General features: G+C 46.1%; 1 protein-coding gene across 3 annotated transcripts; it reads left to right on the top strand.

Annotated features, from left to right (window-relative positions):
• The first annotated feature begins 68 nt into the window (after nucleotides 1–68).
• On the top strand, nucleotides 69–26,622 carry kcnh8 (potassium voltage-gated channel, subfamily H (eag-related), member 8). Of its 3 annotated transcripts, XM_052071579.1 has the most exons (16): nucleotides 69–565; nucleotides 10,342–10,575; nucleotides 12,036–12,167; nucleotides 13,691–13,818; nucleotides 14,424–14,661; nucleotides 14,932–15,089; nucleotides 16,328–16,532; nucleotides 17,449–17,652; nucleotides 18,042–18,241; nucleotides 19,421–19,670; nucleotides 20,638–20,852; nucleotides 22,000–22,038; nucleotides 22,573–22,835; nucleotides 23,479–23,597; nucleotides 23,779–23,858; nucleotides 24,656–26,622. In XM_052071579.1, the coding sequence occupies exons 1-16, from the start codon at nucleotides 490–492 to the stop codon at nucleotides 25,124–25,126; spliced, it is 3,012 nt and encodes a 1,003-aa protein (XP_051927539.1). In that variant the 5' UTR covers nucleotides 69–489; the 3' UTR covers nucleotides 25,127–26,622. The 3 variants fall into 3 exon arrangements, with proteins under 3 accessions (XP_051927539.1, XP_051927537.1, XP_051927538.1); XM_052071577.1 differs by lacking the exon at nucleotides 24,656–26,622 and having other exon boundaries at nucleotides 21,970–22,038; nucleotides 23,779–24,011; XM_052071578.1 differs by lacking the exons at nucleotides 69–565; nucleotides 24,656–26,622 and adding an exon at nucleotides 3,697–4,367 and having other exon boundaries at nucleotides 21,970–22,038; nucleotides 23,779–24,167.
• The last annotated feature ends 1,323 nt before the right edge of the window (nucleotides 26,623–27,945 follow it).

The following is a 27,945-nucleotide window of genomic DNA, read 5'->3' as shown; positions in this document are numbered from 1 at the left end:
CTCATAAAGTGGCTTGTACATCGAGCTCATTTATGCATAGCTTATTCGCGATACGATTGAATGCATGGAAGCCGCGAGGTAGAAAAGTTTTTGCTCGGGACTCGGGATGTGTGCGCAAGCAGAGAAAAGTGAGAGTGATGCCTGTCTCGCAGCCTTGCACGCTGCGGACAGACGATCATTGAAGCCATTTGACAATAATGGCACCCGCTGACAGGCAGTCTCTCACCCCGTCACCGTCGTCCCCCTCGGCTATTACCCGCCCCTCACCTGCGCGTGCTTCACCTCAGCTCTTTTCCTTGACGCACGCGAACTGAAGCTTCCAGACGCACCCGGTGCGCGCTTCTCAGCGCAGCTCCCCTGCCAAGCGTCGCATTCTAGCGAGTGCCTCGTCGAGCGCATGCAGCTCCAAAACCTTTCAAGGGTGCACTTCACACGTTAGGACGACTTCTCCACTCAGTTTGATGGGGACTTCGATACCAAGCAGGGAAAATGCCTGTGATGAAGGGATTATTAGCACCGCAGAACACCTTTCTGGACACTATAGCAACGCGCTTTGATGGCACTCGTAAGTTTGCTTTTTTTTAATTGTACATTGAAACATGCGCTGGATATTTGAGCTGTTCTCGAATATGTCCTGTGACTTTCGGGAATGTTATTCGATTATCCTGGCATGGGATATTATAATAACACGCTGGCTGGAGACTGTGGTGAGGTAGTTAACACTTGAATGATGACTGATGGTATTTTGTCAATCTTTTATTATTGCTTGTGAGAGTGTTATTCATATTAGCATTCATTGCCGTATTTCCCCAAATCATAACAAGCATGTTTACGTGCACACCTGCAGAGAGCACCACACATTTATGAGAAGAAAAGCTGCTTTTATTTTATTTTTTTTTAGAGTTTCTGTGTCGATTCTTACTAGTTGGCAACAAACAAAAAATTCTATTTCATCCAAAATAATAAAAAAAAAAGATATACAATATAATCCGTTTTGTTTTTTTAAACAATAAATTACAAAAGATTTTTGGTGCCCTTTCCACAAAAAAAAATCCACAATGGTAACTTGTAAATGGTAACTGACTTCAGTGCAGTCCACGCCGGTTCACAATTCTGATGTTATGAATGTGAGTGCACATCCTTGTCTGTCTCTGTGATTGAATGGCGATCAGTCGAGGGTTTAGAGTCCGTCTTTCACCAGAAGTCAGCTGGGATAGGCTTCCAGCTTGTACAAATAAAAGATGGATGAGTGGATGGATGCTCACCGCATAACTCAAACTGAGGCAGATGTGGTACCATGCGCCATGACATGCATGTACAAAAAACAAAAAATCTTAAACTATCCATCCAAACTATATATTTTTTAGTTTTTGTAACTTTATTAGTTGAGTGTTTTCATATACTTCAGATTCTCCTCTGCTGCTTTGTGACTGGCGTTCAGGAGTTGGTTGATGGTTTATATCATTGTTAGTGATCAGCACCATGGACAGTAGCACACAGGCTACACACTCTTTTTTGCGAGCCTTTGTATCCGACAAGTCCCGCAGGTTTTAAACAAACAAGAGCATCTATCACAATTAATTGTACAGCAACAAAGGCAGCCTTTCCCTATTGCTGGATTTGTTTGACCGTCTTGTATACACATGATGTTATTGAATGCGGTGACCTGACGTTTTTCCGTTTATGTGACGGAGTTTGGGAAGGCTTATGATGCCCAATTTGTTCACGTTGTATCACCAATTTCATCGCGTCGAATACTTTGTGGTCCAATATTTTAGAACGTGTTTTCATTTATGTTACCACTGCAACCTTTGCAACATGACATTTCGGAGTGCACCCATTTTCATCCGAGAACAATATCCTGGAAGTTAACATGAGATCATCATTTCGCAGTCCAAAAATGCCCAAACTTACCGCAATAAATAAATACCACGTTTCGAAAAGAATGCCAACAAGAGGAAGTCTGCTCAGTTGAAAAGGTGAATAGGCTGAATTTGCATGCCAATATAAGATGGCGTATGCCAAATATTCTACGACAACAAGGGAGTTGTATGAAAAGAAACGCGGCGCAGCAGTATTTCCAATTGAAAAAGGTATAGCGCCTGACCCCCCTGCAACCCCACCTCTACTTCTGTGCATTCGCACCATTCCCAACCTGGTCTTTATTTCCCTCTACCTAACATTCTGCAGCTTCAGCATCATACAATGACTCCAAGCCAACTACACGTGGAGCCATTAGTCGCCCGGCCAGTAGCTCTTTTCTCACGCTGGGGAATTGTTCCGGGACCTACAGCGCATTGGTTTGTCAAGCGAGTGTTGTCCTTGAGCGGGAAGGAAGCAAATGAACAGTGAATTTGAACTGGAAGATGGGGTCGAGGCAGAGGGGGCTGTGATTGCCTTGCCGGGAAACGAATCGAAAGAGGTTCTATGCAACCCCCGCTTCGACCTCACCTGAGGCCCAAGCAGGCCTATCAGACTTGGGGGAAAAAACATGATAAATGGACGCTAAGCGATCAAAACCAAGGGGGGGTGCCCATTACGACGATCGCGATCGACCGGTAGATCGCTGACTTCCCAAGTTGCTCTCGAGGGGTGTATTCATTCACTCATTCATTCATCTTCCGAGCCGCTTGATCCTCACTAGGGTCGCGGGGGGTGCTGGAGCCTATCCCAGCTGTCTTCGGGCAGTAGGCGGGGGACACCCTGAATCTGTTGCCAGCCAACCGCAGGGCACACAGAAACAAACAACCATTCGCACTCACACTCACACCTAGGGACAATTTAGAGTGTTCAATCAGCCTGCCACGCATGTTTTTGGAATGTGGGAGGAAACCGGAGCACCCGGAGAAAACCCACGCAGGCCCGGGGAGAACATGCAAACTCCACACAGGGAGGCCGGCTGGAATCGAACCCGGTACCTCTGCACTGTGAAGCCGACGTGCTAACCACTGGACTACCGGGCCGCCCTCGAGGGGTGTAGAGGAGGAAAAAAACCAACCATTTGTGTGTGTTTGTACATGTTAGTAATATATATGTTTTTAACGTACACTGCACTCTAATTAGCCTTTCCGTCTCATTTTCACAAAACTGATTTAAAAAATGAAACAAAATAAAGCAGGTATTCTGTCCTACTTGTCCGTGTCCGAGACGTGAACAGATAGACAGATAGCGAACAATGAAAAAAGACCAAGGATCCACAATGTTGAGATGGAGCTTTAGTTTCTTTTTCCTTAGATTTTTTTTTGTAAAAAGACGATGCTTTCCAAGGCATATACTCAAGAAGAAAACGAGAAACGATGACTACAGCTAGCACGAAACCACGAGGTCTTCACTGGACTAGGTACTTCCGGTTTGTGTTACCAAAATTAAAGTGCCGTAGAATCTAACCAAATACGGAACATGACAAGGTACTTCCGGTTTGTTTTGCCAAAATTAAAGTCCCATCGAATCTAACTACAAACGGAACATGACAGCAGGTAAATCTTAAACCTACGGTGGCGCGTGACCTGCGTCACCGGAAGTTGTTAGTGATCAGCAGTCTGCAATTGCAGCTTGTGATCAGAGCTTTTGCGCTATATCTTTTATCTTATCATTATTCTCATTCAGTTTATTTCGTGTACAATTCACCGAGGTCACGGGCAAAGAATAGGAACCTAGAGGGCCGAGGGAAGCACTTTAGCTGCGTCAACAATCACTATTGGTGCACGCAAGGGGTTAAACTGTAAACTTTTACAACCTACAGTATACTTTTGTGAGATTTAGTTGCTTGGCTATAAAAGTCGCTTCAGTGTCATGAAAGTAGTGGCAAGCGAGATTTATATTGAGAGCTGTGAAAAGGCACTGATCACTCGATGCTCTGTGAAATAACGCTGATGAATGTCACCGCCGCCGAAATCATATAAACTGCTTGAATGGGCAAGCCGCTTTAATTGCCAGCACTTTAGATCCCTTGAAGGACGCCTTTGTGAATAGAATCACCGCACAATGTGTGACAAAATCAAAAGAACGTTAGCGCACCACTTGATGTGTTCATCAATACTTTTGAGGATTATTATTTCGGTCCTGTTGAATGTCTTTCAGGATTGTAATATGTGATGTGTGCTGGGTAGTAAGAGGAAATTGAAACTGGATTTTGGACAAATGTTGGGAAAAAAAGGCGACAAGAGGTTTGGGGCACACCTCGTTAACAGTTCTTACCAGTAGGTGGCAGTAATGCAGTTGAAAGTTCCTTGCCACCCTGAAAACTCAAGAAGAAGTAAAAGGTCAGAGGAGACACCAAGCTACATCCTGTTTTTGGACTGTTAAACTCAATTTGAGCTACTCCGCCATTTTTGGATCGCCATCTTGGAAAATCTGTCCAATTTGAGGTAAATTGTACAAAGATTTATTCTATCACTTTCCTGAGGAAATAGAGTGCTCATGATGCGTATTTTTGAAGCAATTTGACGAACTCCGTTTGATGCTAATTTACTTCAGTCAGTCACAATGGCTTTTTTTTTTCAGCGATTGTCCCCAAAATTCGTCCCGATGAAAGATTGACGAAACTCCCGGCTTGCGACCGTTGTCATAAATTGATATAATCTGACATTTAATTACCACAAAATGATTGTAGGAATTGATAAAATTCCACGTGGACGGGATGAAATAAGCCTTAAAGCAAGTTGTTAGGATGCAAATGTAAGTAAATGTCAGGCCGCTGAAATGATTGCTTCCAGATTCTTGACAACGCAAAATCCAATTGCTGCTGCACGTGTCTGCGTTGGCGTCATTACTGCAACAGCAGCGGCAGAGAAGACTTATTCGGTGGGGAGACAAAGTCCATATTAGACACCCCCCCCCCCCCCAAATCCAGCTGACACTTTATTGTAATCGAGGCTTGAATAAAGTATCCCGGAATGTACGTCGCCTTTGCGTGTGCCACACTTGGACCACTCTTGAGTCCCACTTCCTTTTTTGGTGGCTACTTTTCTTTTATCATCGCAATCAAAAAAACTTTAGCGGTGAGCTCCACGGCGCTTGTTTGTGAACCAAAAGAAGCAGCGCGTCTGCTGCGTAAAAGAGTCAAAGTCACCCAGGACCCAAAAGTGAAAGCGAGATGCGTTTTCAGCACTTTTTTGCTTTCGTGCGTCATGCAACTTGCTGCGAATGCGCACCAAAAAAAGCTCATTTGTCTCTGTCTTTGAACAGAAGGCCACAAAGGAACCAGTTTAACTCTCCCATACCAAACTTTTGTTCAATGAAGCAACTCTAATGAAGTAGTTAATAAGATTCTGTGGGGATCCCCCCCCCCCCCCCCCACTTTATAATGACCACTCCGGCCGCCTGTAAAAACTCATCAGAGTATCTCGGACAATAAAGGAATCTATCTCCCTTGGGATCCTTCTAGCTGGCTGAGATTGAGGTGTTGAGTGGCATATACTCAAGCGTTGACCTTCGAACCCGCAGAAAGAAAGAGTCTGAGCTCATTCCTAAGTGTGATTTTTTTTTTTAAATTTAAGAATGGCCCTTATCAGGATCTTCCACAAGGTTGCCCGCACTCTTTGGAGTCGATCCGTTTAATTAATCAATCAATCCACCAATTAATTAATTAATTAATTGATCGATTAATTCCCACATTGGCTTCTGTAGGACTTCTGGTTTCTGTGTTCCAAGAATGGGATGAAGCCAAATTGTGCGATGGCAGATCTAAAGTTGCCCGTGGGCAGGCAGGGAGCGAGGACACAAGGAAGAAATGAGTGTAGTGTATGAGCCTGCGAGGGTGTAATCAATCATCATTGACTGTCGTACTGCAGGGTACACATGGGAGGTCTTGGGGGAGGGGGGGTGGCGGGCTCTCATTTCCTGCCAATGGATTGGCTCGGCTGCTTCTATTTTCTCCAAATCCCACTTAATATGAAGCCTGTTGTCTTTAGAAGAAACAGGGTTTAAAAAAAAAAAGCGCCGCTGTGCCGGAGCGTAGACTTGCCATAATATCACCGCTTGTGAATGCCTGTTTTGACATTATTAATTTATTAATCAGAATTTTACCCTTGCTGCACACTTTAAACGAGACTGTATGTACTCCATAGCTATTTTGTTTTGTTTTTTTTGTGTGTGTGTGGGGGGTGTGTGCAGTGAATAACTATTTTGGTCTAAGGCATTTATATCTAATGTAATTAAATTTTTGAAAGTCATCTGTTGGGATCCTGCTTTTTACGCCGACGGAAAGTGACAGGCACGGTTACTGCTGTAGAAGTGAAATGTGTTCGTTTTGAAAAAAAGCGCACTGTTTGTGACAATATATTTGTCTTTTTGTCAATATATTTTATGTATTCAAATGGATTTTGTATTCTTTAATAAAAAAAATGTACGGTAATTGTGTTTAGTTGTCACACTCTGGTGGTGTTTGCTGTAAAACTGACACATAATGCTCCAAAGAATTAATTTTCAAATCTGGCCTGCTTGAAAGTATGATTCAAAACAAGCATTTTGGGCACTTTTTTTTGTTGTTGTTTGGGATGTTCACAGAGCGTATGACTCATGACTGCAGAGTATGTAAGGCTACCTGACCTCATTCTTCAATTTGTTGCCATCATCAAACATTTATATTATCAAGGAGTAAACTGATATTGGGGATCGGGAGATTGAAATTCATTATTAAGCATCGTCCACATTGAAATATTTATGAACGGAAGAGGTATAATTATTTGTAAAAGTTTCTTCCACGTTTCCATCCAGGTAGATTTCCTTTTAGATGGAACATGACTGTGAGAGAACGAGCAGTTGAAGAAGGAAGCCAAAGAAAAAGCAAAATCCGCATTTGGCTTTTGCTGAAATCTCACGTGATGTCACACTCGATGATGCTTGAAAACGTTTTTGGTTTGACCTGTTTTGTCCAAGCATTTTGGCTACACTCCAATTTGCACAACTTTAAGGGCGCTACGCTTGGGAGGTTTCACTTTTTGGGATTTATATTGCATCATTTGAGCCGATAATGGGGGAGGAAAAAAAAAGACTGCATGCCAATCTCTCGTCGTCCTTTTTTTTTTTTTTGGCATTGTTCTTTCCTCTTTCCTCTCGCGCATTTGCCACCGTCCCGACTTTCTTCGCCGGTCCTGAGGGGTTTTCCTCAACAGTTGTCAGGCACTATTGGGAGCACGATTGGAAATGATATATGGGCTTCCACATCAGAACAATTAGGTTAAAGAGATTCAGAGGGGGGATGAGGGGAAGAGGGAGAGTGAGTTTGTGGAAAATTGGAGATGATGAAGAGGGGGAAAAAAGGAGGGAGAGGCTAAGTGGGGTAGAAAAGTGTGGCAAGGAGATGATTCAAGTGTTTTCTAAGTGAAAGGAAGCGGTCAAAGCAAATGATCTCAAGCTCTGCGCTGCGAGAAGGTGTATGTGCATAGAGGGAAGTGGGGGGGGGGGGGGGGGGAGACAGTAAATGATCTGCAGAGGATGGCTACTCTGCTGGAATTCCAAAAGGTGGAGGTGAAAAATGAAGAATTTTGAGGCAGACGGCTCAAAAACTGCAGTTGGCATGTAGCTGGGAGGAGGAGGAGGCGGGATTTGTGCGGAGGATATTAGGAACCAGAAAAGGGGCCAAATGTAACCCAGTCATTTGTTACTTTTGATTTGATTATGTTATTGTTGTATTTTATTTTATTCATTCATTCATCTTCCGAGCCGCTCGATCCTCACTAGGGTCGCGGGGGGTGCTGGAGCCTATCCCAGCTGTCTTCGGGCAGCAGGCGGGGGACACCCTGAATTGGTTGCCAGCCAATCACAGGGCACACAGAGACGAACAACCATCCACGCTCACACTCACACCTAAGGACAATTTTACTAGTTTTACTGGACTACCGGGCTACAGAGAGTCCCCCCCATTATAAACACATTGGTGCACACCCAAAAAATGCGGGGTTGTTTTCATTAAAAACAACTCAAAGTCGGGTCAAATTGACCAAAGTAGTGGGTCACTCAATTTTTTTACATTTTTTTAAACAAATTTGATTATTGTCAAGGCAGCAGTTTCAATGGCTCATCTTTAAAATGTTGGTATTAAAAGTAGCTTTATTTTCACCCCTTGTAACAAACCCAGGGTCAAAGTTCAAATCCTCAACCCAGCTGTGGCTCAGCCCCTTTTGGACCCAGCACCGGGTTAGCCATTTCACCCAGCGGAGGTTACTTTTGACCCAGCGGTTTGAAGATTGTATGCTAAGCCTTTTTAAACCTCTCTGTATTACACAGCACTGCGGCAAGTTCGTTGTAAGCATTCGTTTCCTGTCGAGGTTTGTCTCTCACGCACATGAGGCTGCCATCAAACAGGCCTCGGGCCCTCGCTCCTGTTGGTCTTTGCTTACCATCAGGAGCCTGAGGGGCCTCACAACTGACAGCCGGTCCCAATGCAGTGAGCGCCTTTTGACCAGCTGTCTGGCCCGTGTACTGCTGCTGACAAAACATTCCTGGCTTGTGCTTCCCTCCTCTATCTTCTATGTCACTGGATTTTATTCGTTTATGAAGGCTGTGGCTACGGTTGGTACGTTTCTATCGATATATCTATTTTCTTTCCTCCAGTATCTGTCCATCAGATGTATCTGTCTCAACTGGCTGCAGTTTTCTCTGGCCGACGTAGGTTGTACCTATTAGTGCCCCGCACACCTGAACACGACATCCATTCATCCATTCATATTTTGATGTGGTTCCCACAAGCGTGGAGAGCTTTTGAGAGAACACAAACTCATGAGGGACAAATACAAGGCCTTTATTCTCCACTTGCGATATTCCCACACATAGTTTTAGGTGTTTTCCTTCAACAAAGCCTGACGTGCAACATAAAACAATTAAATACCAGTGCGTTGTAAGGGGTCTGGGTGGGGGGTGGGATTGAAATTATTGATGCAGAAAATAGAAATTATGAGAACAAGTCCCTTTGCAGGATGACTCATGCCAATGAATATTATCGGGTTACAACTCCTGTCTTGTGTAATAGGGTTGAATCAATTGATTTTGAGTCGGGGGGCAAGGGGGGGTCCGTACTGTATGCGATTTAGAGGCCACGATGAACGTTTTTAACACACTCTTGTATCAACATCCACATAACATGAAAAGCCAAAGCACATATTATTATTCATAAATTAGGTGTGGACCATTTTGAAGAATAATATGCAATAATTGTGTGTGTGTGTGTTTTAATTCTCTTCAGTATTGCGATTCCGATTTAATATTCATTCATTCATTCATCTTCCGAGCCGCTTGATCCTCACTAGGGTCGCGGGGGGGGGGGTGCTGGAGCCCATCCCAGCCGTCACCGGGCAGTAGGCGGGGGACACCCTGAATCGGTTGCCAGCCAATCGCAGGGCACACAGAGACGAACAACAAACCACGCTCACACCTAGGGACAATTTAGAGTGTTCAATCAGCCTGCCATGCATATTTTTGGAATGTGGGAGGAAACCGGAGCACCCGGAGAAAACCCACGCAGGCCCGGGGAGAACATGCAAACTCCACACAGGTAAGCCGGAGCTGGTATCGAACCCGGTACCTCTGCACTGTGAAGCCGACGTGCTAACCACTGGACTGCCGGGCCGCCCTCCGATTTAATATGAAATTATTATTTTTCCTCATCCTCTTCCCATATTTTTTTAAACAAACGAAATCAATAATTAGTCTGTATAACAAATTATTGTATTTATTGTACATGTTTTATTTTTTTTATTTTTACACCAGTCCTTTTTTGCTGCCAGGTCATGCAAAATAGAGTGACATGTCAACACGGGTACTGAATTAGCAAGCATTGTAATTATAGCTGTGCAATCCACGGAACCGTTTCCAGTCCTCAGTAAGCCGCCATAACGTTCGTTTTTATTCACAGTCCACCGTTTGTATTCTAATATTCATTGCTTAAAGGTTTGTAACAATGTGTGTGAGACAAGTGCATTTTATTAGCCCCGTCTACTGCGTTATGTGTTAGCATTAAGCTCGCGGGCTGTAAGGCGAAGCTCTGTTTTTATTTTCAACACTCAAAGTGTACTTCTCTTTGTCTTCTGTTTGGTTTGACAGTGAACTTTATGGACACAGACACTACGAAATGTTTAGTGTTTCCTATATATTTTAGCCTTGTCATTGTTTGTATGTGTGTATTTTGAAATATGGTTACAACGTGTTTTAAAAAGCTTAAGAGCGTGCCAACAATTGTGTGTTTTTTTATTTTAGTTTGTCGCAGGTGTAAGATTTTTAAATGTCTTCATATGGTCTCACTTTTATGGGAAATTTCCGCAATGATGGATGGATCTTGGTCATTGAATTACGGTCACTTATAGTCTCAAGTGACCCCCCACTCCCATTCTTTTCCTCCTCCAGACAGTAATTTCATTCTGGCCAACGCTCAGGTGTCCAAAGGCTTCCCCATCGTCTACTGCTCAGATGGCTTCTGTGAGCTCACAGGCTTCTCCAGGGCGGAAGTCATGCAAAAGAGTTGCGCGTGTAAGTTCCTCTACGGCCCCGAGACCAGTGAAAATATCATCATCAGCATCGACGACGCCTTGGAGGGGCGCAAGGAGTTCAAGGATGAGATCATGTTTTACAGTAAGACAGGTAAGTCGTGGGTTGTTCAGCTGTTGTCATTTTGGAGAGTTTGGTCAGAAATTGATGATTATGACAAAATCTCTCATTTGCAGTCTTTTGTCCAGTCTTGTTCATCTTTTTAGATTGCACTCAAAATGTCATATCCTAACTTGTGCTATTGAGGAGTGCCCGGACAGAAGGATTAACCGTATCTCCAAGTACATATTCATGAATTCATTGTCTATTTTGGACATAGCCTCATTTAAGCTGGCACTGATGTACAGCAGCCATGGAGGGATCCAATTATTTGCTGAAGAGAAAGATGATGTGACATTTTCTGCCCCCCCCCCCTGCCCATCATTATTTGGTGATTAAACATAGTTACAAGTAACCGCTGGCACGATATTCTGCCCGGAAAGAGTCGAGGAGGTGGATGGGGACATGTCCCCAAGTGCTGTAAATCGGCAGGTCGATAAATGAGCTGAGCCAAGAGAGAAACTTACTTTGGGATGATTTCATATACACTTGTCAAATGGCTGTGGGTTTTATTAAAAATAATAATAATAATAATAATAAAAATAGTTTTTTTCCCCCCAAACGAATAGCATCACAGATGTGGTCCTGACTTGAGTTGCTTTTCCAGTCACACTGCGTAATCTGATATCACATATTTCTTTTTACTCAGCTCCAACATCTGTCTCTTTGCACTTTCCACTTTGTTCGAAAGTGCAATTCCAATTTATCTGTTTCCACAATGTATAGTTTGTCGGTTTACAACCCCCCGCCCCCCTACCCCACATCCCCCCTCTTTCAGTCCTTTTGTTGTTATCTCAGCTTGAAACCAACCCATAAGCTAATTGTTATGCTGGCGACACCCTGCTGTTCCCTACCACTGCAATCTTGAAACTCTTCATTGACCCAAGGATTCCAAGTCCCAAGATTTTTGTTTTTCAGCTCGCTCAGAATATCGGAAAATGTAATTGAAAGTCAAAAGGTTGCGCATCGGTTTGAGTCCTGAGCCAGTTGTCCACAAATAATCTTGTCTGTCGTGTAAAAAAAAATCCTCCCGAAGTGCACGACGCCGCACGGAGTCGCGCACATACGCTCACTGCCTGAGTCATCAGCAGGCAAGTGAGTGTGAGTGAGCGTGATGGGAGAAAACTCCATGGGAGATTCACGTCATTTGCATTTCATTCATTCCTATTCCTCCAGACGAGAAGGAAAAACCTCTTGTGGTTTTTCAACAACTGTCAAAAAGTTGAGTTTTGCTGCCCTGTGTGCTCCTCGCTCGAAACCGAAGCGACAAAGTACGAAGACGCAACGTAAGCGGCGCTCGTGCTAACGTATGACTCCCGTTGTGGCTTAGATTTTTCAGTAACAAAGTTACTACATCGAAAATACTTCTGAACCGTCTATCCTCGCTCAGGTCCAAGCCACTTTCGATAAAAGGTGGTCAAGAAATGTGTTCATCGGTGTGTTTTTCTTTTCAGGGGTGCTCTTCTGGTGTCTGTTGGACATTGTGCCAATTAAGAATGAAAAGGGCGACGTGGTGCTCTTTCTGGCTTCGTTCAAGAACATCACTGACGTTAAAGCCAAAAGCATCCAAGAGGACAAGAAAGAAGGTCGGTGAGAATGCATTCAGGGGGGGGTGCTCTTTTGCCACCGCTGAACAGGTTCAAGGGAAAATGCGAACGTCCTTGGACGGGTTCTCAAGAGCCTGATCAAGAAGTGCATTGTGCTTGTTTTTTCTTTTTCTTTTTTAAAGAAAATCATTTTTGTGCTTAGAACTTTTCCATCTGTTAACCTTGATCCGTTTTGAAGAAAAGACAATCTTTGGCCAAAGTCACTTTGGTTTGCAAGAATGACATTGGGCTAAATTTATCCACGCAGTAGGTCATTGCATGTGCGTGTGTGTGTGTGTGTGTGTGTGTGTCTGCGTGCATAATTGTGCTCATTACCGTAAATAAGGCAGAGCAGGAAGCATCACCACAAAGCAAAGTTATTTTTTGCTCCCCTGATGAAAAGCTTTTCAACCTAAAACGAAATTGGCTGATACAGCAAGCCCCTCTCAGATTTCGACAAACAAGCCCAATGGCGTGACTCGGTGGGTGACAAGCTCATTCTGATGAGAATATGAGCGGTAAGAAATGTTTGCACTTTGGTGTTCTGTTTGTAAAAGTCGCGGCGATGGTGTTTTTCCCCGCCCGATTGCAAAGCAGCACAAAATCGATGATCTTGTGGATCAGAAATCTGTTGCTCCTTTGCAGTGGGGGAACAACGTATGCTTCCGTCCTCCAAGCTCGTATGTTTTCCCGCAGCACCGATGGACCCCACCCGCCTTCTCCATCCCCCCCACACGGATGGTTCTAACAGCAAAGGGATATTCATTAGGTCTAAAAATAAAGCATTTCTCCATCTCCACACTCCTGCCGTGTCGTGTCCCCCAAGGCGCTGCCTCTTTATGGATGGGCCCTGTCTGTTCCCCTCATCTGGGGGTCTGCCGGCACTTGCCGACGCACTAGAAAATGCGCCCGCTTTCCAAGAGGACACTCAAAAGCAGTTAGCACTTCGGTTCTTCAGCGCTGGCTTTGTTATTGCCTTTATCTGCCCTCAAGCCAATCCAGGACTTAGTCCTTTCCAGTCGGTTGAGAGCGCGCCGGCAATAACGCTCCGTCTATTATCCGAGTCCCACTCTCAGCGCATCACACCATCCATCCCGCGCACTACGACGGCGACACAATCGTGCACGAAATGGCTTCAATAGCCCAGATTGAGCAGAACACATCCATCGTGGTCGAACCGCTTGCGCAGAACGTTGCCTTGCCTCGTTGGAGAACGTCGACATCGATCAATACCTTTTTGGCAGCGTAATCTCAGTGAATCCAAATCTGCACATTTACGCGGCTACCCTAAAAGCTGATAAGATTTTTTTTTTTTAAACCTTGAATTCCACTTCTCATAACCAGGCAACAGTGCTAACGTCTCCAGCACTCCACTGCTATTGGCTTAGAATGGACTGTATACACTATGCACTGTTCAAGCTGCTTTTAGATGCTCCTTATAGTGCGGGAAAAAAAACGGTAATTACGATGTGACGAAACTCATCAATTCTGTTCATTTTGGACACTTCAATGTGTGTTTGCAGAGCGACGGCGTGGCAGGATCAGAACAAGCTCTCCGTTTAGCTCAGCTCGAATGCGGAGCAACGCCGTGCTCTACCACGTCTCTGGGCACCTCCATAGCAGAGAGAAGAGCAAAATTAAGCTCAATAAGGTATATCGTCAAAAAAAAATACAATACTTGAGACCACCAGACAGGTGGTGATATAATAAAATGTCTGAAAATCAAACCTGATGCGAGCACACACAGTTTACACGCTACATTAAACAACTATTTTGCGGTTCATCCTCTGCGCTGCCGCTACGGCACCAATTTCTAAGCGTTTACCATTTATGGGTAAACACTTAAAAGCCAAAAAATTAATCACAAGAAGTCGGGACAGAGAAGGAAAAATACTGTATATTTGCGTGTGTATTGTTTTATGCTCTGTGTTGAAGTAGTAGTTGTTTAAAGGTCCAAAATGACCGCAACATCTATGCTGATTTCTGTTTGCTATTTTGTGTTAGCATTAAGCTAGCAGACTTACTTTAGATGGTAATGCCGTGGTTTGGTATCCTCCCTACGTGTTTACTTTCAAAACAGAACAGCGCGTACTGTGGTGCTAACATAATTAAAAACTAATAATAAGGTACATTAAGCTAACAGACATTGGTTGGATGGAATTAGATGGTTTGGTATCCTCTCTACATTCAAAACATATCTAGCGTAAATTGTGATTGTATTTTGTTTCTGTTTATATTTTATTTCTTTGTGTCCAGAATGTGTTTGGCGACCCTCCTCCATTACCCGAGTACAAGGTAGCAGATGCCAAAAAGTCCAAATTCATCCTGCTGCATTATAGCACATGCAAGGCCGGCTGGGACTGGCTGATCCTGCTCGCCACTTTCTACGTGGCCGTGACCGTGCCGTACAACGTCTGCTTCATCGGCGACGACGACGACCTCACCCGCAGCACGACCGTCAGTGACATCGCCGTGGAGATTCTCTTCATCTTGGGTGCGTTATAAACCTCCACCTGGGAGCTCATGTTTTCATTCTTGTGGCTTTGGGACTTTGCTCTTTCATTTTCATCAAATTTGGATGAGAATGTACACATTGAAGAATGGAAAAAAAAATCCATATTTGTCCTTTACGGTGAAAAAATAAATTGTCACTCATCGATTACACAAAAAACAAATGTTTCAGCATGTTGCAATATTTCGCCCAGGTCGGCATTCTCTGAATGTAGCTGTTGTTGATTCCAAAAACATAAAAATTCTCCTGCAGATATTGTCTTCAATTTCTGCACCACCTACGTCAGCAAGTCGGGCCAAGTGATCTTTGACGCTCGGCAGATTTGCTTTCACTACCTGACCACCTGGTTCATCATCGACCTGGTGGCCGCCTTGCCCTTTGACCTGCTCTATGCCTTCAAAGTCAGCGTGGTGAGTAGCCTCTGGGCTTTTGTGCTCAACCCCCATTGTTTACATTTTTTTATCAGGCACCTTAACAATAGATGATGTCAAAAGCCGATGATTAATGTCTTGCCCATCAGAGGCCCTAACGAATCCCGTCGACATGCGTCTGGATGGGGAAGCCCATCCGACATTCCTCTCCAGCAGCTTCACGCCGATCATTCCCATTGCTGCTCCGCTGCCTCTTTGATTTTCTCTATCGATTGCACGCACACAGGCTTTCAATCGTACTTTATTGCGTCATTAAAACTTTTTCTGCACGGCTTGACTCGAGCGCGAGACGCCCTTTAAGGAGAGCGTAGTGCACGGGTGGGGGGGAAGTGCGGCGGTGGAGCAATTAGGCGGACCTACACCCCTTGACCCCGGCCAACTGATACTTTGCTTGCCGATGCCGTTTACTTTCACTCGCGGGACTCTCTGTATCTTCAGGTGTTCCCCCAAAAGCCGTCTCACGAACACGCTCATTCATGATCAGATGTCGAATCAGCCCTTCACTTCTGTTTTAAAAAGACACTCACATTATGAGGTAGCAGCCTACAATAGAGTACAAGGATGCCTTAACATGCCATAGATCTGAACAGAACCGAAAATGTGTAATGTTTTTTTTTTCAATTTCTGTAATATCGGACTTTTGAAAAACATGCAGTGGTTACATAATTAAATCATATTTACAATAACTAAACCATTTTTGGCACACTTTATGCTTCTATTCAATGCACTTTGTAAGTCTCCCTCTGTTGCGCGTGCTCTGGCCACCTGGGGGCAGTATAAGACACAATGAAAAGCGCAAATGGATACCGCACTGATAAATGTATGGAGTGGGGTATCTGTAAAGGAATTGAAAATAAACAAGACTGCTCAGGTTATAGCTCGTGGGGAGGGTTTGTACGCTGTACGAGGGAACGTAGGTACGCTTCTGCGGCTTCCTGGTGGACGAGAGAGGGCCTCTCACCATAGGTGGGATGCCTGGCGATGATAGATGGCAACATTATGCAGGTATGTGCGCCTTCGATAGCATTTATGTCCCACTTTGTCATCTTCCCTACTCAGGTGCCCGTACGCGCAAATATACTTGCAACATACCGTGCGACTTCGATGCGAAGGGTTACCGATCACCCTTGTCCCGACAGCCCACTCCATCGCAACGAACGACTGCATCTGCAAAACGTATGATTTTAATCCCACCTCGTTTTGTCTCTTTCCACCAGGTGTCTGTGGTGCACTTGTTAAAAACGGTGCGCCTGCTGCGTTTGCTTCGCCTCCTCCAGAAAATGGACCGCTACTCGCAGCACAGCACCGTGGTGCTGACCCTGCTCATGTCCATGTTCGCCCTGCTGGCCCATTGGATGGCCTGCATCTGGTACATCATCGGGAAAATGGAAATGGAGGCCAACTCCTACAACTGGGATATCGGTAAGCAATGGCAAAATTTGAATTTCAGATTCATCTCAGCCGTCACTTCGAGGTGCCCCCACACAAAAACATCACCTGCGTCATCTCTCTTGGCGTTGACCAGCATGTGCGTTTCTTTCTTAAGCGGTTGCATTTGAAAATACCGTGTTAAAAATATAGTCGTGATGGATTTGCGCGGAAACACAATATTATTCTGAACCCATATAAGGGCATCGAGAAATATATGCAACAAATGGTGTTTTATTTTTTTTTAGCATCTACATTTAAATGATGACGAATCATCATTTTTATCGATTCCGCTGTTTTGTGGAGACAGGCGATTGTGGGATTCAAGTGAGCGAACGGTGTGATTCCGTCGATCTTTTCGGATTCAACCCGAGGCTTTCCCTCCAGTACGCAGGTCCCTCATATAATGAGAACCGCCGGGCTGATTTCTCGTCAGTATTGATGAACTGCGCCACTCGTAATTACTTCTCACTGTCGTCCTCGTAAGCGGATCCGGGTCAGCATTGGTCTGGCCGTGAGAATGACGCCGATTCCTCTTGACCAATTACTGCCTCTCGGTGTCATAAAAAAAAATAAAATAAAAATACAGGAGGCAGGATGAATGCGTTGTATCCTAATTATGCATTTTGGATGCCGAATGCGCGTTGGAAGTCAAGCGGCTGTGAGGTTGCTTCTATCCAATTACCATTCATCAGTGTCTGCAGGAGTCTCTCCAGGGATCAGCTGCATGTCTTCACTCCGGCTTGACCGGCGATTAGTTCTGCTTCCATAACATCTGATATGCTTCTGTTTCAAAAAACAACAACAACAACAAAAAAACGCAACAGCACAAGTAAAGAAGCCTTCACCGGAAATATAAATATCAACGTATCTGTTTTCTTTTCCGCCCCATGACATCATCTGACACCAGGATGGCTGCACGAGCTGGCAAAGCGTCTCGAGTCGCCGTACTACCCCCTCGGAAGCGCCAACACCAGCGGGCCCACCATCCGCAGCGTTTACGTTGCCTCTCTCTACTTCACCCTCAGCAGCCTCACCAGCGTGGGCTTCGGCAACGTGTCGGCCAACACGGACGTGGAGAAAATCTTTTCCATTTGCGTCATGCTCATAGGAGGTATGCGGAGGACACACCGATACAATTAGATTGTAGATTTTGTTGGTGCACCTCATGTTGCGGGTGTAGAATTTATGAATGGAGACTCCAAGGCGCTGAAACGGCACAATTTCATGCCGCGCGTCTAAAATTTTCCAGGTACATTAATCAAGTCGATCGAATTGGGTCAGTCTGATCCGGTTTCGGCTCGTTGACCTGCTGTTTGCATATAGAGGGCGGAAAGAGGTCATCGTGGCGGGGGTTTTCTCTCGTGGATGTTTTCTCCCTTACTCCTGCAAAATGTTAAATGTTCTCAAGTGCCAGGAGGCTTCCGCCGTCACCCGCACTCACTTTTCCATACACATGCCGCAATCAAATGCATTCATTCCCCCCTCTCTTCCCCCCCGCAGCGCTGATGCACGCATTGGTCTTTGGCAACGTGACAGCCATAATCCAGAGGATGTACTCCCGCTGGTCCCAGTATCATACCAGGACCAAAGACCTCAAGGACTTTATTCGAGTGCATCATCTGCCGCATGGCCTGAAGCAGCGAATGCTGGAGTATTTTCAGACAACCTGGTCAGTCAACAACGGCATCGACTGTAATGAGGTACAAACAAAAGAGGTCCCATCTCCTTTGGTTGGCCAAAGGGAATTGCAGAAAAAATACGTTCCATCGCTTGGGCTAGTCAAGCATGATAAACTTATATCAGCTTTTGTCCTCCTTGTATGTATGTATGTATGTATGTATGTATTTGTTTATTTATTTATTCGTTCATTTATTTATTTGGGGGGGGGGGGTAGGTTGAACAGTTTTGTAATTTGAAAAAGCCGATTCTTCAACCTGTCACCATCCGCTAAATACTGTAGTTGCATTTGTATTGGCGGGCTCTAAATAGTTTTCGTTGAGATGGGAGTGCCGTTACAGAGGTTACTTAAGGACATATTTTGATGGGCAAGATGAATTTACGAGGAACAGCGTCTCACTGCTACCTTGAGCCGAGCCTGGAAGAGTTGAGGCAGGCAGCGGCTCCGGGCGGCGAAGCGCCGTGTGAGACAGCTGTCACCCTGGCGCCGCGACGCCGAGACGGAGCGATTCTGATGAATTTCAGACAGATGAATTAAAGATGAGCTTCTTGATTACAGTCGGCTTGGCCCTGATGGCTCATTGATCAGTCTTATGGGGGGGGGGGTCGAGCTCCAGATTGTAGTCCTGACAAGGAGGGGAAGACAGACAGGCCGCTTAAATGTTTTACATTTTCGAAAGCTTATAGCAGATAGTTTGGGATTCTATTCGATGTGTGTGGCAACAGTGTGCAATCATCGTATTTTCCGCACTATACTTAAACGCATTCTATTTTTTTTCAAAAGCCGCCAGTGCGCCTTATAATCCGATGCACCTTGTACATGGATCAATATTCAGATTTCTTGGATGCAGCATTTTAAATGGTCTGTAAAGCGCTTCGTTATAGCCAATTGTCAAAGCTGTATTGTATTGTATTCCCTTTAGCGAAGCTCCATCTAGTGGATACATAACGCAACCGCGGTCACTATCGTGGCTTCTATTCCGCCTTAAAATGCGGTGCGCCCTCAATATGAAAACGGTTTGAAATTGGCCATTCATTGAGGGTGCGCCTTGTACTCCAAAGCGCCTTATCATGCGGAAAATACGTTACTTCAAATGATAAAATTCTATCGCACTGGAAAATTGTCCATGTGACAAGTTGATGCTACCGCGAATCGAAGCATCCACTCCAACTTTCACGACTGCTTCTCGTGGTCTTCCCAGCTGCTGAAGGACTTCCCGGATGAGCTCCGCTCCGACATCACCATGCACCTCAACAAAGAGATCCTGGAATTGTCACTGTTCGCCTCGGCCAGCCGGGGTTGCTTGCGCTCTCTGTCGCTGCACATCAAGACCACCTTCTGTGCTCCCGGAGAGTATCTCCTCCGGGAGGGCGACGCCCTGCAGGCCATCTTCTTCGTGTGCTCCGGGAGCATGGAGGTCCTGAAGGACGGCATGGTGTTGGCAATTCTCGGTCAGTTACGCCATATTTATATCCTATGGACGTGCAAGATATGATACGACTCCCCCTTGTTTACTTGATGTGCAGGATTTAACCACTGCAAAGAGTATCGAACGCATACCGGTTATGTTTACATCACTTGGGCGGTGATGAAACACGACGCACACGAGTTTGCGATAAAATGGCGACGTCTCATTAAGGAGCCGAGAACTTTTGGCAAAGATGCAACTCTGCGAAAAAATAAGGTGCCTAAAGTAATTAAGAGCTGAGTGTATTTTTATCAAAACCATTTATGGAAGCTTTAATGAGAGGAAACACAAACTAGGAGATGCATTAAAACCTATCATGTGGCACAAAATAATGAAGTGTGTGCCAAGTGATTCATTATTCTTCCTGCTCTCAGTCAGTTTTTAATCCACCATCTAAGTTTCATCTTTTTTAAAAATTGAGTTAACCTACAGTTTTCTACTTCAAAGTAACAGTCATGTGAATTTTTTATTTTTTTTTGTAGAGAGAAGCGGTGTAAAATTCCCCGAAAGTCACAGAGCTAACCCGAAACGCAATTTAAACCAACCTGATTCCTAGGATGAGTATTTCCATCCACAAACATCTGCGAGGAACAGCATCTTGCCTTGAATCAAGAAAAATATTGTTTATTATGCGTGACGTGTGTGTGTGTGTGTGTGTGTGTGTGTTGATTCCCTTCTCGGTGAGGATAACTTAATTGCGGTGTAGCAAAGTCAATCGAGGACAGAACTTGGAAAGCGTTAGAGAGGAAGTAAAAATTGGAGAAGGTTGGAAAGAGGAATACGTGAAAAATGTCTTCGAGGAGCGTGATGATTTTTTTGGGGGTTGGGCAGGTGGGGGGGGGGGTGCGATCAGAGATTTGTTGGTGTATTGTTGTTGTTTCTGTCTTCTTTGGCACCTCCTGCAATCTCCCCTCATCTGATATGCCCCATCTGTGTGTCCAATGAGCAAGGTAAGGGAGATCTGATTGGAGCCAACCTCTCCTTAGACGACAGAGTGATCAAAACCAACGCGGATGTGAAAGCGCTGACCTACTGCGACCTGCAGTGTATTAACTTGAAGGGTCTGTACGAAGTGCTGGATCTCTATCCGGAGTACTCGAATCATTTTGTCCAGGACATCCAGCAGGATCTCACCTACAACCTGAGGGAGGGACAAGAGTCACACGTGAGTCATGCCGACTGATACCGAATTCAATGTTGGAGGATTGGACAACGTGGGAATGGGTAGAAAATGGTTTTGGAGCCCTTTTATAGGGCCAAGGGACCACAATTGAATTCAACTTGAAAATTCCAAGCACCGCCATAATGACCAACATGAAAATACAGCGGTGTAGTAGGCCCAAATGTTCATCAAAAAAAAATGAGGGTGGGGTGTATTTGCCCAAAAAAGTACATTGTAAGCGATAATATTGTAAGCGCGTGAAAGCAAACCGCTCCCAAAGACGAAATGCAAAAGTACTTTTCTTGAAAACCGGGCTGAAAATATTTGTGCCCTTTTCTCAAAAAGCTAACGCTAGCAACCCCCTGTTGTGTCATCTACGCTCAAGCTGCAGCTCTGCCCTAGCTTTCGTCTTTGAAGCGAATCATGCTTCTGTTGAGCGACCGTCTTGAACGTGGCAGATCTTCACCCGGCCTAGCTGCCGAGTCATGGGCGGAGACGGAAGTATGCAGCTTGTTGTCGTCGTTAATTTGAATCAAAACCGCCCGGACCCTTTCATGCACCCTGTAACCCTGACCACATGACAAGCTGTCCACTGTAGTAACCGCTGTCCTTGAAAGGGTTAAATGCGTCACCCTGACATTTTCCTCTCAACCACAATACTCTCCATAAAACTGCAGTTCCGATCAAGTTTTTGGTTCTCATCCCAATGTCGCGCACGTTCAATGTGTGACAGTGACGGACAGCTGAAAATTCGGCTCCTGTCTACAGCCCGGGTGAGAGAATTTTGTTGCGTACGCTCAACGCCGGCCCGCTTCCTCAACGCTAACAAAGGGATTTTTGAGGGGAAGCTTTTGCAGCGAGTCAAGTCTGACAAGTCGGGTCGAAGTTCTAAATGAGGCGGCGGTTGTGTTGTCTTCTCACAAAGTTGGAAGCGCAAGATTGAATTGAGATATCGGGGGCTGGGGGAGGGGGGGGTCTGTTTTAGAGGCGGATGAATTAACTGATAAGAGGCGTGTGCCGAGACTTTTGCCCAGATCACGTTGCTAGCTTATTGATGTAGCCAACGAAGATAGCAAGCTGATACTGGCTGATTGCTCCTTTTTTTTTTTTTTTTTGAAAGGCACATTTTCCCTCTCTGGCTGTCTTCCAGGTGAAGGCTCGACTCTCCACCGCAGCTCTTGATCCTCAGGTACCACACCACAAATAATGGCGAGGGGGGGTGGATGACTTTGTTATTGCGATGTTGGGTCAATTAGCACTCAGGCTGCACCTTCAGTTTAATAAAGTAAGGAGAAAAAAAATCAATGAAGCATTCTTGAACTTTGTGCTTGGACCATTTTTTTTTCTCAGAGTGTTGGGTCAATCAATATTTGGGTCTTCAGCATAACCCCTGATTACAGTACTGGAGGCTTCATCAAAATGTGCTACTCGCGCAAACAAAACAGGACCCAAAGTGTCAGCACTTTCTCCCGGGGTTGAATGATCATATGCAGATCATCCCGGGGTTGAATTTTCATATGCACTTCTTTGTCTCCTCTGCGCATCAACGTGCGCTTAGAGGTCACTTAGCGCAGGTTGATGCGATTCAAAATGGATTCGTGCCTTCACACATTTCCCATGAAATCAATCAAATCTGATTCCGCATTGTGAATTTTTTTTCTTCTTAAATATTCCAAAATGAAGGTCGTGACGTGACTTGATTTTTTTTCCCCTCCGTTCCCAGCCAGGTGTGAAAAGGAATGGGCGACTCGTTCGGGGTTGCGCGCTTCTCGCCGAGGCCCGGGGGGCACGTGACAGGGACATGAGGGAAGATGACGATTGTCTGTCGTCGGAGCAGAGCAGAGCGATGACCCTCACGGGCGCCGCTGGGTCGACTCCAATGGGCCAAGCCAATCGTGGAAGCGCAGGACGGAGCTCTGAAAAGTCTCACGCGATGAGTCCGGGTATCGCACCGGTGACTCTAAGCCCTTCCGACCTGAGCCCCAGGTGAGTTTGGATCGCGATAAAATCGGAGGCTTTTCACAATGCGCTCTCATGAGAATTGAATATAATATCGATTTTGTTTGTCACTCAAATCAGACAAGAGTTTTTATTGTATTTTTTTTTTTTCGAGAGCTGTTTTCAAATGACGACGCTCCCGAAAACGGCGCCGACTTTCCGAAAGTCAGCCGGACTGAGGCGGTGGGAGTGTGGTGCCCCACCTTGGTGCTATCGATTGCCGCAGACAAAAATTGCAGGCGAACCATTTCGTTGTTGCGACCAAGAGAGACAAGGATGTTTATAGTCTGTGCTCAGCAATTTATCATCATGTAACATACACGCCCCCCCCCCCCCCCCCACACACACACACACATTGATGAGGGACAGGAAAAGAAAATGAAAGCCGGCAGCTGTCTTGCCTCGGTTCACGTCAAAGTGCCGAGGAAGGTGACAACAAAAGCCAAAATGAGATTCCTACAACGGTGAACCAGGAGCATTTTTTTGAGTTATTGTTTTTGAGGTCAAAGGCGATGAAGAAAGGAACCTAAACTTCAAGTTTTCACTTGTTGAAATGAAAGCTGCAAAAAAAAATCACAGCTCACGCCTCAGCCTGCCGCAAATACGCTCACCCGTTATTTCCTCCGTGCAGAATAGTGGACGGAACAGAGGACGCCGGCGGGACGGAAAGTTCGCTGCCCTTCCCTGGCTTCTCTTGCCACCGCGGTTGCCATGACAACGACCCCACCAGTGCCTCAGCGTCCACCACAGGTGCCCCGCATCGCTCAATCCATCTCGTGCACAGTTGCGTGGAAATGCATACTTGCCTTCTTGGCCCGTTTCGGGATGATTAATGCGGCTTTTTGGAATTTCTCACTGCCAGATGCTGTTTAAAAAAAAAAAAACACGTCAGCACTCCTGGGACTGATTTCTAACTTTTTTTATGTCACAGAAATGCCACACATCAGCACGGCGGAATTAGCGGCAAAAGCGGAGGACACCAGAGGACAACTCCGACACCTCAACCAACAGGCAAGTGTGTGCGCGCGCGCAAATCGAACATCCGCAGACGGTGCTCAAAACAAAGAGGAAGTGTCCCCAAACAAGCATTGCAATCGATCCCATGAGAAAGTCCAGGCGTGCCTCACGTTTGGGACCGGTGCCGCTTAGCAGCTCATATGATTATGCTTGCCGCTCGCAGGGCTGACCACTTCTCGCAATTCGCCTTCCCTGAGGCGGCGAAGCAGAACAGCCAGCGTATTGACGGCGTGTCAGATCAAACTGTCGCTCTCACCGTTTCTGTTTTTATCGGAGGCCGACTTTGGGTTTGGGCTTTGTGATCACCTAAACATCTGGAACATGTCCGCCACGTACCTGAACAACAACGTCGGTCTAAGCATTGTCTTTATCCGGGCCGAGGATGCCTCTGCGGGTGTCCCTAATATTGTGGCCGTCGAGCGTCGGTCATAACTGAGCGGTCATCTCGCTTCCCACCCGCGCTCGTGGGTGATGCCGGGAGGGCTGATGTTCTCTCTCTCTCTCTCTCCCCGGTCGCCGGCTACGCATGATTGACCTGATGAATGGCAACGAGCGCCCCAACCGGCAGAACCAGATGGCGCCTTGGCACGGCTTCATGGCCCTCTGTCGACACGCAGGGGCGCGGCACCTCCCCGCCTCGCCACACATATCATTAATGGCCATTCGTTTGCTACGTGAATGACATCGGAGCCGAGAGCGTTCATGTTGACGTCTGATAGATTGACTGACGTGAGGGAGGTTCGTTCGAGCACACGTGAGCTTTCACGTGTTGTTTTTGTTTGAACCGGCAGGTGCTAAACCTAGGCAGGGAAGTAGCGGACCTGGGCCAGGTGATGAAGCGGATGGCCCGGCTCATGGAGACCCTGATGTCATCCGGGCCCCAAACAACACCGGCGTGCTCCTCGCGACGCATTCACTTGCCCCACGCTGACCCTCCTCCGTGCTACCCTCGCCCTCCCTCTTCTTCTCACACTCCCTCTATCCGGACGCTTACGCCCCGGGAGACGCCGCAGCTCGGGTACGCCCCCAGTCCCTTTCAAGCGCAACCCTCCTCCATCATGGCAGAGGCACGCGTGTCTTCCTCGCCCTTCAGCTCACCGGAGACCCACCGATGCAAAGACGGCTTTTCTACGTCTATCAGGTCAAGGGTACGCGCTGCACCTCCGCAGGACGGGAGTGGCGCAAACCCTCAGTGGAGCTCCGGGCGCTCGCCTCAGTGTGGACTCATGCAGATCTACCAGAACCAAACGAAGAGTTTGTAGCAGTTCTCTCCGCAATTTTTTTTTTCTGGGAATGATCACATCATTGGATGATAATATTTTGCAGGGAGGCAAGGTCACGTTTTGCTTTGACAAAATCCACTTGCATGAAAACAAATGAGTTGTTAGCATTAGCTCGTAGCGATTTAGCGGTTTATTACGACAGGGTTGAAAGGTTGATGGCAAACAAACCAGACCCCTCCCCGCACCCCTCTTCTACCACCCAACTAACCCCTGAGGCACCTTACAATTTTGAAGCAATAGACACACGGTCCACCTTTTCTAGCCGTGCGATTTTATTATTGGACTCCACGATTTTATACCTTTTTCAGGGCCAAAATGAAGCAGGTGTGCTCCCGCGCTGTCAAAACGAAGGCTATGAAAGACAATACCTCTGAGGAACCCTTTACAGGGGGGGGGGGGGTCTTGAGTGGAGGCGAGCATTTTGTGACAGAAGCCATCTTCAGCCAACCAACCCTCCTCCCCAAGTCTCACCGCTCTTTCCCAAGGACCCCCCCCCCCCCCTTGCCGCCACCCCGATTGGTCCTAATTATCCACCGCGTTGGAGGAATGAGGAACAAGAGGCCGGACATATTGTGCGCTTTTACCACTGGTCCTCGGGGAAGGGGGGAGTCGAGTCAGGTGCTGGCTACCGTTGGCCTTGAGCAACTCGAGCGGGGTGGGGGGGGCTGCTGTCATCTGTCACACAAAGCAGGCTTTGCCTCTCCCTCTCTGGCTCTTTCCCAAGCTTTCCCCCACTTTGCCAACTCTGTCTCTGTCCTCCTCGCTTTCCTTTTCTCTCTGCATGCACTTTTTTGCGTAGTACCCGTAGACGCACATTCACATATGCCGCATGTCCCGACGAGGGGAAACCAGCTCGCCGTTTTATCCTTCTATTGAAATGAAACACCGCTTTAATAACCAAACGTGACATTTACCGTTGCCTCTTTATTGGATGTGGGTTGCTTTTTGAAAGCAGCCAGGTCATTTCAAAGCCGAAAGTCGTCAGATGCATCCCTGTTTGTTGGAGCGGACCCATAATGAATTAGTTGGGGGTCCACGTCGAATTCCGATTAAGGGTTTTGCGGCAACGACGTAGTTTTCTCACAGGGGGAGGAACAAAGGCAATATTCACGTAGAAATGCACAATATTTCAGACTTTTATATTCATATGAATGTATCAATACCAAAATAATGTATTTTTTTACCTTGACGAATGCAAGACTTTAGGATAGCGCTTCTGTATTATACGAGGTAGTGCCGGTTTTGTCGGGCGGCACAAGCGGGATCCCCAACAGGGAACCAAAAAAAAAAATGATCCCGACTCTCCTCCCAGGAGATTTTCTGTTGCTTCGCATTCATGTCCAGTCGGTTTGTATGACACTACCTTGCACATGGAATGTACTGGAATCAATCGTTTTAACCTCCCTTTTAGATTTTGATATCCGCTACAAGAATTGCTATGCTAATAAATGACGAACGTGACTGTTAAGTCAGAAGTCAGGGTCTATTGTTTTTATTTTTTTATTTAAGAAGTCTTCTTTTCTGTATTGCGTGGAATTTACTCTGAACCGAGACAATATTTCTTCCATTTTAGAGCACGGTAGGATTCAAAATGCGGTGAAACTTTTCCCTCGCAGTTTCTATCCACTATTCCCCGTGCCAACGTCGAGGCTTCAACATCGAGTGCACTTATTTAGCTGTGAATATGTCTGACGTCCACATGGAACAAATCTGTGGTGTTTCTGCGACCAATCGTGCAGTTTCTCCTTTGCAGACCCGGTTGCCAATTGAAAGACGCTTTTTATGAGGATTTGAACGTCCATCCATCCATTTTCCGATCCGCTTTATCCTCACAAACATCGTGGGGGGCGGAGTGGTGGCTGTAGCCTATCCCAGGTGTCTTCGGGGAGTCGGCGGGGGACACCCTGAAGCGGTTGCCAGCCAATCGCAGGGCACACAGAGATGAAAAATCATCCACGCTCACACCTAGAGACAATTTAGAGTGTTCAATCAGCCTGCCGTGCATGTTTTTGGAATGTGGGAGGAAACCGGAGTACCCGGAGAAAACCCACGCAGGCCCGGGTAGAAGAAGTCAAGTATGCTCTTTGCACAAAGCCATAACCAGGATTCAAACCAGGATTGCTGTTGGTTGGAGTGGCCTGTAGGTTTTTTTGGTGTGTGAGAGATTTTATTTATTGCTAAATGTCAGGGTTTTCTGTGTGCATGAGAGATACATGTCGCCCTTTCCAAACCTTCGCATACTATTCTACTGGTTGCGTGTACAGCCAAGCCACTCCGATTCACGAAAGTGTATGCTTTAGCGTTTGTGTGTGTGAGATGCCGGCCGGCTGCTGTGTTTGCGTTGGAGACAAAAGGAGAGGACGTGAATGGGGCAGCGGGGCTCACACGACACTTACGCGTTTGATAAATGAGCCTGAGCTGCTCCCGTGTGTGCTGTGGGACAAACTGTGCTGCCGCAATCGTGTTGCAGAACAATGGCTACGTCAGAGGCGGAGATGAATGGTGGCTTCCTCCCCAATGTCCAATCAAGTGAAGCTTCTGCAGCATCTGCCGAATGACCCCGTCTTTTCCTCCTCGAACACAGGGGGGTTGACATTTTCTTTTTTTTTGCCACTCGACTGCAAGATCATCGCAGAAAATTGATCCCTTATTGTGTATCTGCGAGGCGAAAGGAAAAGCAGTTGTATTCTATACGGTTGCGCTTCCCTTCGTTCAGTTTTGCGTTCCACCTTGAAAGACTGCATTTACTCTTTCCCTTCTATAGGTGGCAATGTTTTACATAATTTTGGGGAGGAGGG

The sequence above is a fragment of the Hippocampus zosterae genome, chromosome 7, assembly GCF_025434085.1.
Source record: "Hippocampus zosterae strain Florida chromosome 7, ASM2543408v3, whole genome shotgun sequence".
NCBI classification, from domain to species: domain Eukaryota; kingdom Metazoa; phylum Chordata; class Actinopteri; order Syngnathiformes; family Syngnathidae; genus Hippocampus; species Hippocampus zosterae.
This window is presented reverse-complemented; position numbering and strand designations above follow the sequence as displayed.